The 16,371-nt window shown below is 35.4% G+C and overlaps 2 protein-coding genes across 13 annotated transcripts; both read left to right on the top strand.

Moving 5' to 3' along the window:
* Positions 1-276: 276 nt before the first annotated feature.
* On the top strand, positions 277-15,674 carry LOC105139150 (protein RRP45A-like). Of its 10 annotated transcripts, none has more exons than XM_011045493.1 (10): positions 277-287; positions 8,798-9,054; positions 9,394-9,603; positions 9,910-10,005; positions 10,144-10,258; positions 11,609-11,689; positions 11,800-11,988; positions 12,172-12,461; positions 12,998-13,056; positions 13,890-15,173. In XM_011045493.1, exons 2-10 carry the CDS (start codon positions 8,918-8,920, stop codon positions 14,099-14,101), a joined length of 1,389 nt encoding a protein of 462 aa, XP_011043795.1. In that variant the 5' UTR covers positions 277-287; positions 8,798-8,917; the 3' UTR covers positions 14,102-15,173. The 10 variants fall into 10 exon arrangements, with proteins under 10 accessions (XP_011043795.1, XP_011043796.1, XP_011043798.1 ...); XM_011045494.1 differs by lacking the exon at positions 277-287 and adding an exon at positions 8,584-8,689 and having other exon boundaries at positions 8,884-9,054; XM_011045496.1 differs by lacking the exon at positions 277-287 and adding an exon at positions 8,593-8,685 and having other exon boundaries at positions 8,884-9,054.
* On the top strand, positions 1,498-6,298 carry LOC105139148 (serine--glyoxylate aminotransferase). Of its 3 annotated transcripts, none has more exons than XM_011045484.1 (6): positions 1,498-1,812; positions 2,738-2,950; positions 3,204-3,488; positions 4,430-4,796; positions 4,906-5,116; positions 5,936-6,298. In XM_011045484.1, the coding sequence occupies exons 2-6, from the start codon at positions 2,746-2,748 to the stop codon at positions 6,071-6,073; spliced, it is 1,206 nt and encodes a 401-aa protein (XP_011043786.1). In that variant the 5' UTR covers positions 1,498-1,812; positions 2,738-2,745; the 3' UTR covers positions 6,074-6,298. The 3 variants fall into 3 exon arrangements, with proteins under 3 accessions (XP_011043786.1, XP_011043787.1, XP_011043788.1); XM_011045485.1 differs by lacking the exon at positions 1,498-1,812 and adding an exon at positions 1,911-1,935; XM_011045486.1 differs by lacking the exon at positions 1,498-1,812 and having other exon boundaries at positions 2,718-2,950.
* Positions 15,675-16,371: the final 697 nt, after the last annotated feature.

Raw genomic sequence — 16,371 nt, 5'->3', positions numbered from 1 at the left:
ATTTGTTATCAACTAGGCTAGTTTTAACCGCTGGGATTAGAATTGTGGAATGTTGGTATCTGCAAACTTGAAATTGAGATTTTCCTCTGTACTAGCTACTACGTCTTGATAATGCAAATAGCTATTTGTCGATTAAGTGGTCCGCCCTTCCATATCGTTGATGCTACTTTTTCCAAGGATTTCAGATGTTGAAAGGCTACGGGTTCACGTGCTCCTGTATATTAAACCCTAGTCTGTGTCTATTTTTTTCAGAAGCTGTTCTGCATGTCCATTCAATTGCTTGTAGAGTCTGTCCAGCGCAATGCTCTGTTGTCCCTCTTCTTCTTCCCGCATGCACGCGGACAAACCTTTTAATTGAAAGTATGGATGCTAGCTTGTTTACAGAGGTCCATTAATCTCCCATCAGAACGAATAATTTTGGTAATCTAATATCATTAATCATCTAGCTATTAATCGTTTGTACCAGATAATCTGCCTCCTGCTAGCTGGGGCACGGGATGAGTCACGGTAACTTGTCAGAAGAGTTTTCTCATGTTTGGAGGACAACTAGGACAGCTGTAATTCCTGAAGATTATATATTGCCGGATGTTTTTGTTTTCCTGAAGTAACTCAATCTCACTTGTATGGTTAGAAATTTGTGCAAGACATGAGGGCAAAATTACACCACCGTATCATATCGTTCACGAGAGGCCAAATAAGGGAAGTCATCTCCAGAAAAGAAATAGCAGCCCCACAAAGTCCAACCCACCAAAAAACTCAAGGCAGGAACAAAAGGAACAAGATTGAAGGGTGCTGTGTGGTCATAAACACCACAGGAGAGGTGTGGTTGATGGCCCTTTATCACTTTATCTTTCACATTGCTTTCTCAACCTCATACCACCTTCTTCCAAAAACCATGCATATAGTGCCAAAAATATGGTTATCACTTCGAATCTTTGAAAAAAATAGATGAACAATTAGTTTTGCTCGGCAAAATAGATAGGGAAGTACTATTCTTCTAACAACCCTGATATTTTACAATCTGTTTTGTGCCCACCAGTTGAAGAAATAATCTTCCCTTATGCCCTAATCACAACAAGACAGCAAAAACTGCTACTACTTAAAGAAGTAATTAAACGAGATCTTAGGAGCAACAAGCTAGAGTAAATGACAAGATGATGATGACTGGATGTGATTTCTAGTATATCATGTTCGAAAGAGAAGACGAGGACTCGCTTGAATGGAAATTAGTCCATCTCGATTTTCTTTTTCCAAGCTTTTTATAATTCAATGGTGACAATATTAAGGCTCTAACTTGAAGCTTTACTATCCCTATTGAAATTAAGAACGAGAGGATTTAAACTATGACTATACATGATATTCTGGTTCTCGTATGAACTTGAAAAGGGTTCTTAAATACAGAACATTGTTTAATTTCATTTAACATTTAATGCCAAGTATTTCACTTGGCCAAATACTTCAAAGGCAGAAGAAAAGGATAGTAAAATAGAGGGATACCGATGCAAATAAGGGAAAGAAAAACCCTAAACTAGAAAATATGCAGTGCTCGTGGAGATTCAATGCAGGCCAACATGTCAAGTCATTCTTAGCCGCGGGATTCCAATAGGTTCACTCTTATCTGCCAACTCAGTGAAAAGATGAGCCCGCATGGGACAATGATTGGCTCTCCCGCCCTCTTATTAAACTGAATCCTTCCTTGGCATCTTACTAAAGGCACTCGTCCCCTCCACACTCTGCCAAGGAAAAAGAACAAAGAAAAGAGGCAAAGACACGTTTCTCTACTAGCTTTTGATCAAAAGTCACCATAATCAGGCATGTAATCCCTGAAAGCAGTGCACTCTCCTGTTATTCTCATCCTTTTGTGCCTATGTTTTTGTGTATATCTGTTGCATATATCATCATATCTTTTATATTTCTGTTCTTAGCTTAGCAGAGGTATGGTTTTGTTTTGACTGCTCGTGAGTTACACTAAATTTAGACACTGACGCAAGCCACACAACCACACAAATACACCTACTATTTTACTGCTTCCAATCATGTTTTAGTTCCTCTACTTCCACTGCAAAAAAGAAAAAAAAAAGTTTTTTTTCTTTAAGAGGTTGAAAGCTGATTGAGTAAAATATTGGCATGATATATTTTCATTAATTCTTATAATATGTGATAGCATGAACGTGTTGATAGAAATTTGATCATTAAGCACGCAGCATGCTTTATATTTCCATGTGCAATGAACTTCTTAGAAAAAAGAAACGCTTGATTAAGACATGATGTGCTGATGCACTCTCCATTTGAAGAAAAACTCAATTTGTATTGGAAGTAGAAGAACTAGAGGTAGATACAAGATGTAGTTCAGACCATGTTGTGTTTCAAATTTATGTAGTGTCGATTTTTTAATGATTTTTTTTTTTATATATATATATATATAAGCAACCTATAAGAAGTAGACAATGATATGCCAAGGAGTCATCCGTGTGGTTTAACTTGAAAAATCTACTTAATCGTCTCAAATTTAAATTGTAGGATCCCTGGCTGGAAATTTAGGGAATTAGGATACGGTTATTTTGCTATTATTTGTCTAGATATATTGAATGTCTTCAATGGAGTTAAAATCAGACCATCATGAATGAACTTGCCTATTTTGAAGTCAACAGCACTGCATGAATTGTCCAAATGAAACTGCCTAGTCTAAAATTTTAGCTCATTGACACAAAAATAGTTTGTTGGTGATTTTCCATAGGGGGGAAGATGGACTACTTTTATGGACCAGGAAGGAATCATCTGTTTGTTCCAGGGCCGGTTAATATTCCTGAATCAGTCCTGAGGGCAATGAACAGGAACAATGAGGATTACCGTTCTCCAGCAGTTCCAGCAATGACTAAAACTCTTCTTGAGGACGTGAAGAAGATTTTCAAGACAACCTCAGGAACTCCATTTATCATCCCAACCACAGGTACTTTCATCACGACCAAGACTTAAAAGTTGTAAAATGTTTGTAGTTAATCTGATGCACAAATCCAGCAAAATGCTTCAGAATCCCTGGATACTACCATGTCTTAATTTTACCTGGTTACAGTAAAAAAAAATTTTTGAAAGTGTTTGCTAACTTATGCCATCTTATTGAAGCAAAGAAATAACTGGCGATTATTTCTATGTTATTTAGCTAATCGTAGTTTGTGTTAGTTGACGTTACTATTTTGGTTCAGGCACTGGTGCATGGGAGAGTGCACTTACCAACACATTGTCTCCTGGCGATCGAACTGTATCTTTCCTGATAGGCCAATTCAGTTTGCTCTGGATTGATCAGCAAAAACGCCTTGGTTTCAATGTTGATGTTGTAGAGAGCGACTGGGGTCAAGGTGCCAACCTTGACATCCTGGCCTCAAAACTTGCGGAAGATACTGCGCATACCATTAAGGCTGTTTGCATTGTTCACAATGAGACAGCAACTGGAGTTACCAACAACTTGGCTAAAGTTAGAAAAATACTTGGTAAGTGTGTATGATTAACGCCTATCAGTGGCAAACCTTAGCTGCAATAATAAAGTGCCTCCTCGTATGAATCCCTGTGTATGTTAATATCCTTGATTGTTATATTGCTTGCTTAGATTTTTCTCAGGAGAAATCAAGGATCTTTTCCAACATAGAAAAGATAAAATTTGCGTTGATATCAATATATAATCCTGTAACTGTCGTTGGCATATTGTGTTTTTCTAAGTTCTGGATCATGAAAGCTACACCTGCATCAGATTCAGTTGCAAGGGGACCGACCGAGGCACCTATATATATAGAGAAAAATCCCCAACTACTCGAGAGTTTTGGGTTGATACTCGAAAGTGCCGTCCCACTTGTATTCTGATCTTCAAGCATGATGTAGGTTCCCCCGAAGCAAAATAGCACTTCTTACGGTGGGTATATTCTAACGCTTATTACGTTTGCTCCAGTGATGTTGCGTTTCTTCTACCTATCCCCTAATAAATGCATTAATAGAATGTAGATAATGCATTGTACTTGGGGTGATAAGTTCAACTACATATAGATCAAAACTGAATTGTGATCCTTGCTTAATATTGTCCATCTCGCTAGGGATGAGAAGCTTTTCATAGCACTTACAAAACAATAGAGTTCAAAATGCTCGAGTGAGGCATACTCCAGCGTGCTTTGTGCTGGAATTTTATGGGGTAGAGCTTATGCAGTGCAAGATACATGGAAAATATAGTATTCCTCACCCATATATTGAAAACGATAAATTCTAAACTTACTATTTATTTTGATTGTTATGCTTTATTTGACAAACAACATAAAGTCGTGTGTCAGCATTCAGCTTAATTTTCCCCTATTCTGGGGCTTTAGGACATGATAATTCAGTTCTTTCATCGTTTCATTTTAATCTCCATCACTTAATATCGATCAAATGTTTTTTTATGATTCAGATGACTACAGGCATCCAGCTCTCTTACTTGTTGATGGAGTGTCCTCCATTTGTGCTCTTGATTTCCGTATGGATGAATGGGGAGTAGATGTGGCTTTAACCGGCTCTCAAAAGGCTCTCTCTCTTCCTACCGGGATGGGTATCGTGTGTGCAAGCCCCAAAGCTCTTGAGGCATCTAAAACTGCCAAGTCGTTTAGAGTATTCTTTGACTGGAAGGACTATTTGAAGTTCTACAAGCTTGGAACATTTTGGCCATATACACCTTCCATCCAATTGTTGTATGGACTAAGAGAAGCACTGGACCTCCTTTTCCTGGAAGGACTCGACAATGTGATTGCAAGGCATGCTCGTCTCGGAAAAGCAACAAGGTTACTCCTTTCCTTTTCCTTTTTAATGTTTTCCTTTCAGTTAAGTTATCTAAATTATTGTTTCGTCGGACAGATGCTAAGTCATGACTCTTTCAATCTTAAAATGTAGGCTTGCTGTGGAGGCATGGGGTTTGAAGAACTGTACTCAGAAGGAGGAATGGTTCAGTGACACAGTGACTGCAGTTCTTGTTCCCCCATACATTGATAGTGCAGAAATTGTTAGGAGGGGATGGAAAAGATACAACTTAAGCTTAGGTTTGGGTCTCAACAAAGTAGCTGGCAAGGTTTTCAGAATAGGGCATCTTGGCAACCTGAACGAGGTAACCTTCATTTTTCCATATCAATTGGCATGTGCATTTAGTGATTCATTAAACATCGTTCAGACAACCATTTTATAAATAAATCCAAGAAGGATAGTTGAGTACATGAAGACACTGCCGGCAGTAGCAACAAATAATGCACAAAAAATAAATAATAAAACAAAAAACTGTCCTTCAAATTGTATTAGAGAATCATGAAACAATTTGCCTGTCATGAATGAGTTCATCAGTCATGCATCAAGGGAAAAAAGAATATGATCAACAGTAAGAGGTCAATGCATCTTGTTGCCTGTGGGAGCTTCAATTTGTTTCCTATCAGCCTTTTGAACTGGTAATTGTGGGCAGGGAGACTGCTTTGGAATGTTTAAAGACTCAGATTCTTAGAGTCATAATAGCATCTGAATGGTCTCGTGGGGTTCGGAGCTAAACTAAAGATATAAAAATCCTGTTACTGTTTTAACTTTAATGTTTGTCTGAATATTTTTTAAGTTCTGATAACAATATACTCGATTAAGTAGCTGTAGTTCAATAGAAAATGCAACCTTTTGCTTTTATATCTATGACATAGTAGCGGATAAATTGAATCTTAATTATCAGTCATGGTAAATTGTTAGTGTCAAGACAGTCATAACTCTGCCAAATGGATCCTGATTCCTGAATTAGGCCCTCATTCTCTTCTTATGCAACATGATCTGTCAAGCATTTTCATTAATATTTCCTTGCCTTGGCATTATGACTAGGAAAATATAACCCACCCCAAAAAGTCATTTTTATGGTTGCTCTGCCTCATTCCTTATCTGCATTTAATTTTTTTCTCAGTTGCAATTGTTGGGCTGCCTTGCCGGAGTGGAGATGATACTCAAGGATGTTGGTTACCCTGTAAAGTTGGGAAGTGGAGTAGCAGCTGCTTGTGCTTATCTGCAGAACAATACCCCTCTGATCGCTTCCAGGATTTGATTCACATACCATCAATGTGATTATTCTTTTTCTGCTATGCGCTTCCAGAAACTCTAAAATATGAATGTTTTCCTTCCCGTGCTTGTACTCATTGAGACTCCCAAGGTCTCTTTATGTAAATCTCTGCTCCTTACAGTATCATGTATCTGAAACATCAAATCAAATTCTAGTTTTCTTTTTTAGAGAATATTTGAACATTTAAAGTATTCTCTAGTAATTCATCAACAAGACAGGTACTTCTGATGCAGATAATAATTATACAAGTTCTCGTTGGAACTAAATTGTGCTACATATTTTGGTTATAAGAGCAATCACTGTATGCCAAATCATACCGATGAGACCTAGGACTTGTAGTGGTTGCGATGTTTGGAGTTCATGGATGCTGAGGAAACTATATGGAGAAATACTTATTTCACATGGCTGTAGTTTCTTGATTGACTTGTGCCTCTCAATTTTCCAAGTTAGTGTCGTGTTGTATTCTTCTTGACTTGTGCCTCTCAATCTGTTTTTCTTTACAGATACATAAATTATCTTGTTTTTACAAAACATAGCTTCAAATCCTACTGCTTATTGCTATATGAGAGTAAGAGGTTCATTTAATTTGATGTTTCTGAAATGTCTCTAACGTTTCTTAGAATCTCTGTAGCTCAACATTCTGTGGATCTTACATAAACGATTTTAGCTTAGGTTTCCCCAGGAATCAGTGACTAGAGATTTACTAATTTCGTGGCTTCTTGGAAGGACAGAGCAGGAAAAAAAGACTCTTTTTAAAAAAACATACTGGCGGGGGATTTCATCTGACTCTTTTTAAAAAAACATACTGGCGGGGTATTTCATCTGCAGAAGAAAAGGATATGGAACACTAAAATACATCAGAAAACAGCGGCTAATTGTCTCTCGTCATTAAAACCACATTCGTTAAACCCTGCTTAATCTAACAGGTTAACCTGATAAAGTTACAATCTTATCTAGTCAAGTTTTAAGAATGTGTTTGATGGTAGCTTCCATGTTCAGGTGATGCCACAAGTATCAATTATTCGGTAAATGATAAATCATTATTTACTGTTAATGAAACTTATCAGAATTTACAAGCGCCTCTGCATGCCATTGAAAGCAACTTCAAGCTGCTTGGATAGTGAAGAGTTTCACTCTTCCCTGTTCACGTAAATAATAGAGAGACTTTTCATTACTTCGGTCAGATTAAGCATGGATGAATTTCAAACTAACTCCCATCCAGTTAAAAAAATTATATTATTTTTATTTTTAATTATATTTTACTTAAAAAATTAGTATTTAACATTATTTAATAACATTATATAAATTACAAGGAGATCGCTTAATGATGTAACATTTACAGAATTTGATCTCAATTTCAATTTTATTCCCAATCATATTTTATTTGATATTGTTGCGTACTTACGAAACCAATGAAATTGTAGATAATTTAATAAAATAATAAAAAATATTTTATATTAAGTATTATTCATTTCATAATGTAATAACATTAGTAAAATCTATAATATTTACACTAAAAACCATCAATATTATTATATATCTTTTTTAGTTATTTTATAATCTCAATTTGAAAATCATTCTTATAACTAAACACATTAAACTATTTTTTGTTCAACCTCAATTTCAACCATATTTTTAACTAAATATATATTTTTTCAAACCAACCTCAACAAAAAATACTTTTTATAAAATAATTTTTTTCAAACCACAATAGAATAACTACCATAATACTAAACACACTCTTAAATTGAATTGGTTTTAAATTGATTAAAGGAGGAGAAAAAAAATTAAAATTATTTTGGACAAAAATTATGAGTTAATCCACTTATTCATAAAATGATTTTATAACTTAATCACTCAATATTTTTTTTTTAAAGTTGAATCCTGACCGGTTGTTCAACATCTAGGATTAAAACTTGAGAAGCTTAAGATAATATTTTATTCCTTAAAAAGTTTGAAAATTTTTATTTTTTTTATTTTTTGAAGATATTTAAAAATTCTAATTGGTAAATCGTCTTACAATTTAATTTATTTTAGTTAAATTATACTGAATTCACTTAAATTTTTTAAATATAGAATCAAATTTAACCAAATCATTTTTTATGAGAGTTTATTTGAAGGGATGTTGGAAAGTATAGCAAATTTATTTTTTTAAAATATGTTTATTTAAAAATATATTAAAATAATATTTTTATAATTTTTTAAAATTTATATTTAATATTAAAATGATTTGAAAATATATAAAAAATAATTTTAATGTTTTTTTTATTTATCAAATTTCATTTGATATGTAATCCCAAATGGGGCATGGAACTGAGTCGGACATCAACCATTTTTGGAGTTTTTTTTTCTAATTTTATTTGAGTTTTTAATAAACCATTTAGAAGGTAACCGAAGATAATACACTTAAAAGATGTATTGTGACCTAGTTATCCGGACTGAACGGCCCACTGGACCATTAGCCTAGCCCGCTTATCTGTGACAGGAGAGTAGAAGTAGAAAATAAACGTTAGGGTTGTAGCTTTTAAGGTGGTCGAAATTTAGGAAATTCTGAGATCTTTCATCAGAAGCCTGAGCTCTCGACAGCTAACAAAACAGCAAGTAACTTGGTGCAATCACTCCTGTATTTTCTTCTGCTTCAACTTTCTGTCTGCATTTGCAAAACCCACTTCTCTTGCCTTGCAATTTCTTGTTTTTCCTATCCTTTAGCTTCGTTAGTTTTCGCTTGTAAACTGTTTGTTCTGTTACTTGAGAGAGAACCTAAAGTGTTTGTTCTTTTCTTTTTTTGGGTTTAGTTTGATAGTAGAATTTGAGAAAGCATAGAATACAATGGATGGAAGATTAGCGAATGCATGGAGATTAACAGTGAACGAGAAGAAATTCATAGAGACTGCTTTGGTTTCAAACCTTAGAATTGATGGTCGCAATCCTCTTGAATATCGTAAAATTAGCATCAAGTTTGGCAGGCGAGTTGCTTGTTAGTATAATTTTTTCCTATACTTCTTTTGCTCTTCAGTTTATGTTTCATCTTTTAAGCTCTCCTTTTGGTTTTACCCATTTTACTGTATTGTTACGTCTGTTTTTTATTATAAAAAAGTTGATGTAGTTTTGTTTGAATGACGCATAGGAGCTGCAAGAGGAAAAGAATAGTGGGGTCTCTTTGACGAGTTGTTATCGTGTCATAATGGCTAGTGTCTTGCCATAGTTTGGTTTTATTTCATAAGATTGCAAAGTTCATAGCTGAAAATTATTATATTGGGTTTTGATTTTGATTGAATGTTATGTTGTTTATGGTGAATTTGCAGAGAAGATGGGTCATCGGAGGTGCATCTAGGACAAACTCATGTAATGGGTTTTGTGACTGGTCAATTAGTTCAACCTTATCAAGACCGACAGAATGAAGGGATGCTTTTGATTTTCACAGAGTTCTCTCCAATGGCTGATCCTTCATTTGAGCCAGGCCACCCTGGGGAATCTGCAGTGGAGTTGGGTCGAATAGTAGATCGTGGTCTAAGGTGATTAATCTCTTCACTTGTATTTGGTTGAAGAGAATTTCTCTTGTTTACTGGCTTGATGTTATTCTTTGTTGGCAGTTTTATCAAGAAATGTTTCCCTAAGAATATCATATCTGTTCAAGCTAGGTTTATATATGTGTTCACTTGCATTTTCATAATCATACATTTCTCATAAGGGATTACCATGGTGGTGCCTCCATACCAAGTGTCAGCGCTGCACATGAAACATATGTTAATCCTTCAGAAGAATACAAATGTTTTTATAAGATGGTTCAACTTCATTTGAATATTTAATTGACCTTTCAGGGAGAGCAGGGCTGTGGATACAGAATCTCTTTGTGTTCTTTCGGGAAAATTAGTGTGGGCCATTCGTATTGACCTTCATATCTTAGATAATGGGGGGTAAGCTATCATTTTTTTTATGTTAATTTTTTTAATTTTCATATCTTAGAAAAATTTCTCTCATTAAGTTCTGCAGATCTGTGCTTTATTTCTTCTTTTACTAATACCTAATAGTTATCTTATCTATCCTGCAAACAGAAATCTTGTTGATGCCGCCAATATTGCTGCTTTGGCCGCTCTCTTAACATTTCGAAGACCAGAATGCACTTTAGGTGGTGGTGATGGTCAGGAAGTAACAGTACATCCACCAGAGGTTGACTCATTTAATGCTTTTAAATATTCACTTGTAATGGAAGCTTGAATTTTTACCAAGGAAGCATTTTCTTAGTTTTGAGTTTTTACCGTTAAGAACCAACTTGGCCAGTAAAATGTACCCCTTATTGTACTTGTACTGTATCTGTCTCTGAAATGTTGGATAACTCTCTGAATCGATACTTCGGAAAATAGTAAAATAAATACCTGTTGAACTTATTTTGTTTATCATTTCACACTCAAGATCTTTTAATTTGACTACCCTACTTTGCCTAGCTATCATTCTGGTTGCCTTTATACACAAATACAGATGATCAGAGTGCATTCCAACCCCATACGCGTTCATGTATCAGATTGATCACGTAGTGTGGATTTGGAGTGAAAAATGGTTTCATCATAATGCATGCCTTCCAACCCCGTACGCTTTCATGTATCAGATTGATCACATAAGTGTGGTTTTGGAGTGAAAAATGGTTTCATCATAATGCATGAGATAGACTTCGTGAAGAATTTTTGTTTCTTCAGACAAGGTCATTTGATAAATTATATAGATTAGCAATGTGCATAAATATGCCGTGATTGTTAGAAAGCTTCGTGCCTTCTTGGTTATTGTGTCATCCCTTGGGTTTACAAGCAATAATTCATTTTGTTCCACGCAGGGTATCTAAGAGGTCTTAACAGAATGGTAATCCTAGAAACTGTGATTCTTCATGCTGTGCTGAACTAAAATTACTCTCTTAAAGTTTGGAGCTTAATGTCCACAAAGTTAAGTTTCCTATAATAGGGACTTGGAAGTACACAATGAAGATTGGAATGTGTCTTGTTTAGAATAAGGGCAATACCAGGGAATGCTTGCTAGAACTGTGTTCACCATCCTCATGCATTGCAGCTGTGTGTATTTCCTTCCATAGAAATAACCATTTCATTGGCTCAGTAGAAGTAATTGAAAGCTTTCATCTCTGATGTTGAGTGCAATTGTTCTCTTGAAAGTCAGGCTCAGGCATTGTATTTTAAATCAACTGTTTTCCTTCAGAATAAGAGTCTAATACAACACTCTTTAATAGGGTCTCTAGAAAGTCACAGAGAGAGGAACGCTTCATATCTCATAAGTGGCCATGTTTCCATGATCTGCATCTTGAACTTGTCCACATAACAAATGGACCAGTTACTCTGAACTGGATATTAAGAAGTCCTTGTTAGAAAGTCTGCAACTTTCTTTTTTCTTCTCCCAGTAAAGGTTGTAGGCTTTAATGATATTGTTGTGGCAGCAACATTTCAGATGTTTTATTGACTTTCATCATTTGCATTTTTCATATTGTTAAGTTGATTGTTATTCATTGCATTGTGACAGGAAAGAGAACCGCTTCCTTTGATAGTCCACCATCTCCCTATAGCAATAACTTTTGCATTTTTAGGCAGTGAGGGAAAAATGGTGAGCAGATTTATCCTTTAGATTCTTTTGTGTTCACTCCCTATGCATATCGATGTTGTGTTCGAGAAGCTCACCAGCCAGTTCTTTTAATCTGAATGAGTGCTATGTAGGTGGTTGATCCTACCCACAATGAGGAGGCTGTTATGGGTGGAAGAATGACTGTAACAGTTAATGCAATTGGTGATATTTGTTCAATTCAGAAAGCTGGAGGGGAGGGCGTCCCACAGAGTGTTATTATGCATTGTTTGCAACTTGCTTCTATGAGTGCTGAATCCATAACAAAGAAGATAAATAATGCAGTGAGTTTATTCTCTTAAAAAGATTTCGAAAGTTGAGGTGCCATTTCTATTTGATACCAAATATTCATGCACTTTTAATGCAATCTAGTGTTTTTCTCTGTCAATTTGCTACTTTTTCAAGGATATAGCCATGGGACTATGTCTTTTGATCCAAATCTAATTTTATCATGTGAATTGATGGAGGTTGAAGCATACAGCACAGAGAGAGCATTGCGCAAGATCAAGCGCCACCCTACTGCTGCTGGCAATGTTAGTGTAGCTGGTAGTGATGTAAAAGAGCAAAATAAAACTGTTGAGCAGGTGGGAGGTAGTGAGTTGTCGAGGCATCATATGGAGAGATTGAAGCTGGTATCTGAGGAAACCTGCAGCAGTAGAAGTAATGACAATGATGGTGATATCAAATCATCTGAACAAGGTGGAACAACTCGAGCAGAGAGCAATGCTGTGAGTTTTCTTGGGGGTCCATCAAGCTGGTATGGTGCTAGCACCTTCTGATATTTTTTTTAAAGTACGAACTTTCTCTGCCAAAAGAAGATTTTACATCCATCTCTAAAATCATAACCATGAGCTTAGCATAGCACGTGTGCATTTTGTTGGAAATAGAAGAAAAGTTGTCTGAATCATGAATTTGATTACTGGATAAGGATCTCTTGGCCCTAACATAGTTTAATAACATTTGTTTCCAGACCTTTTCTCAGTTATATACTTTAATATTAGTTTATGGCTCCGTGTAATGGATTCAAGTCTGTATGATTACAACTTATGGAAAGAGAGAGTGAAGAGATATGGAAATGGGTTCTAATTAACCATTTCATAAGTTGGTTAGTTATCAAGCTGTCCTGGTTTTGTGGTAATTAGAAATCCTATAGGGTTATAATAGACCTTTCTTCTTGTTCTTGAACTTTTTGAAACTCTATTCTATATGGTTTAAGTAATTTTCAACTTCATTTGTTTCCTATCTTTGAATAATTACTTATAAATAGTGACACAGATCTTCTTCTCTCCTCAGGGATCCTTATTTGAAGGGTGTTGATGATGATTCCCTGAAAGCTAATGTAGCCTCACCCGGTATGCAACTTTTACAATTTTCTTAGAAGTATGAAAATGACCTTTGCTTCTATCCTGCTTGTAAATGGTTTTGCTCTTTTTCCCTACAAGCTTCATTCATATTTCACTCATTTGTAATACTGTAAAACTTCCCCATGAAAGGCAAATCAAAGCAGACTTAGAATAGTTCTTTTTGGATGGGAAGACAACTCTCGAATACATTTCACAAAGCAACAAGGAGACTGCAGATCTCCTGCCATTCCATTATTTATTTTTTTGATAGGATACAGAATGGCTAGTTGGTGCTGCATGAATAGCTGACAAGGAGACAGCAGATCTCCTGCCATTCCATTGTTCTGTGGCTAGCGTTATAGCCTTCATTATTTTGAAGCATAGCATTTTCTGTGAATTAAGGATACATTTTTAATGCCTGGGCATTTGGGTGTAGGGGAGTATAGTAATAGCCTTATTCCATAGAACAGGGTGCACTTATCATAGATTAATCTAATACATTGATGACCTTACAGTGGCTGCAAACCTTCCACCTGTGCACAGCTGCTTTGATCATTAATTAAATAGTGGATAATGAACCCATACATGCAATTTGAATACTTATATTTTTTTTAAAACAGGCAACGTTGTTTACTTTTTCTTTTTTTTTTTAAATTCTGTTTGTGTGCCAAAGCAACATATAGGTTGTTAGTGGTCGTGGAATCATATGTTCCAGCTTTGAAATGCATTGGAAGGGTTACATTCCAATCCTTTCTGATTCCTGCATGTATGCAGTCGACTTGGATGATTCTGTGATGGGTTACAGAGAGTATGCATCACTGACTTGCGTGTGAAACATGCAGGAATATCAATGCAGCATATGGAACAAAAAGAAAGTAAGGAAAATAGTCCCAAAATGGACACAGAGAAACCAACAGAAGATATTAAACAAGCCACTTTAGCTACAGATACATCTGGAACTGCACTGGAAACGAATGGAGGGAAAACTTTGAAGGATGCTGTGAAGCCCAAGAACAAGAGGAGAAAGAGGGCTTCCAGCATGAATGCAAGTTAGATGAACTTCTGAGCAGAAAACATCTACCTTGCAGGTATATAAGTGAAAGCTTCTTTTTTTTTCTTTGTATGGAAGCTCCATTATCACCACTCTGTATAACACATAGATGGACTGTTTGTTAGTATTTGAAACATTTATTTCTTGTACTGTGCTTCCTGCTGTGGAAGGAGAAGGGCTTGGGAGGTGCAAAGGAGAGGCTAACATCAAGTCTTTCCTATAGCAAATTGCTGTTGAATTTTTTGTTTTGTTTTTGTGGACGGTAGTTATCATCAGAGAGAGAGAGAGAGAGAGAGAGAGAAACCTGCCCTCGTTCTTTTCTAAAACCATCTTAAATGAGTGGAATATCAGTGCCATATCATGTGTTGGTTCCTCCTGACAAATCCGGTGCATTCAATGAAGTGAATTACCACCTTGGATATTCATTGTACTGATGGTTGATCCTTTTCAGATTCTTGAAACATGCTTCCTTCAATCCATTTATTAATGGTGGAGGGTCACTGGTGTTTAAATCTTTTACTTCATATTCAACAGTAGAAGACAATGAATCAGCAGCAGCTAGGATATACAGAAGTGAAGACCTGAAAGAAGCTTCTCTAAACTCAGAATATTCTCTTGCTAATGCTAATGGAGTATCGCATGTTGTGTTGGCTGCATGAGTGTTGTCACCAACTTTGCTTGTGCTGCTTACGTTGCCCATTGTTCGGCCATTTATTGCTTTGGAATTTTGGATAGGAGGTGAACCTTTTAGAGATTCTGTTTCAGTGGCAATGGTGTTCTTACTGTGTTCAAGTATTTTTGTTTCCTTAATACATATAGTTAGGTAGAGGAATGAATTCAAATTGTCATTCTCCTCTGTATAGAAGAAGTGTGATTTAATCAGGTACCTCTTGGCTGCCGACCTCTTCTCAAGGGGTCGGTCGGTTGGTTTGTTTCGCCGTATTCATCATTGAATAGGAGGAAGCATTCTCTGTTTCAAGTAAAATACAGGAATAGGAAACATCCATTCAACCAAGCCTTGTGCAAAACCTGATATGCAAGCCTCTCTGCTGAATATCTATCATTTTATTCTTTACATATCTTCTCATGTGATTGATTAATTTTTTCAAAATGCATTAAATCCATTATCCTTGATACTTTCTTCTGCTACTTTTGTTATTCTCATGCCATGCACCGGGAAATGCTGTGCTGTTTCAAGTGGTTGAGACTCCTGGCTTTAGGACAAGCCGACGCCCCTGCCTGAATGCAAACATGCTTTGTTTTCCACCGCAAAACTGATGATACATGGTCCTTTGGAATTGGCATCCTCTATGCCCGCCATTATTGATGAATGGGAAGCTAAAACAAGTAATTGCAGCGTTGGTACTGTAGAAGGTAGATTACAGGCAAGGTGGTTTCATGTGTTCTTCAAATGGGTCGCTAGTCACCACCTCAATCATGGATGATCATGGTGTGTGGATAAACGTGGAAAATGTAATATGGGATAAAAAGATCCCAATTGTAAGCGAGGGATAAAACCCTCCATTTTCGTGTCCTTGCTTTCACTTGTATGTATATATTCTTTTGCCTGCAAAAATTAAACCTCATTACTGATAAAAATATATATATTTTTAAATGTATTAATTTAGATATAGATTATATTTTTAAAATTTAATAAAAAAGAATTTAGTTTTAGCATTTAAAAGTGATCTGAAAATGCAATTGTCATGAATAATAGTAGTAAAAAAAAAAAAAACAAACATAAGCATCATAGAAGTGTTTTAGAACTAAAGGGTTAAACTGAATACTTTGATTAATATAGTTGTTTTTAGAAATACAAAGTATAATTTACATGTAAGAAGAAAGATGTTAAGAACACAGCCTAACGTAGTGAGTATTAATTGTACTCTCTACTGGAGTTTGGAATGGAAAAGTTTATGTAGCTTCATGGTTCAAGTTTTTTATTTCTCTATTTTTTTTAACTTTATTTATTTTTTAATTCTACCTCCCAAATTATTTTCAATCAATTCCATTCTTTCACATTTTATTAATTTTGAATCATAATTTAGTCTTTCAATTCTTTATTAATTTTGAATTAATTATCATAATTTGTTTCGGTTTGTTATCTATAAAGTTACTTGTCTTATATAAATGTCTCAACATATAATTGATGTGTTATTTTTGTAAACATCTATCTATTTTTATCATATCATGAAATAAAAAATTAGTATAAAAAAAATAAGTTAAGTCATGAAGTCAAAGTTGGTTTAATATATTGCTGTTTTAACATTAAA

The sequence above is a fragment of the Populus euphratica genome, unplaced genomic scaffold (assembly GCF_000495115.2).
Source record: "Populus euphratica unplaced genomic scaffold, PopEup_1.0 scaffold139.1, whole genome shotgun sequence".
In the NCBI taxonomy this organism is placed as follows: domain Eukaryota; kingdom Viridiplantae; phylum Streptophyta; class Magnoliopsida; order Malpighiales; family Salicaceae; genus Populus; species Populus euphratica.
The sequence above is the reverse complement of the archived record's forward strand: the minus strand, read 5'-3'. Positions and strand labels throughout refer to the sequence as shown.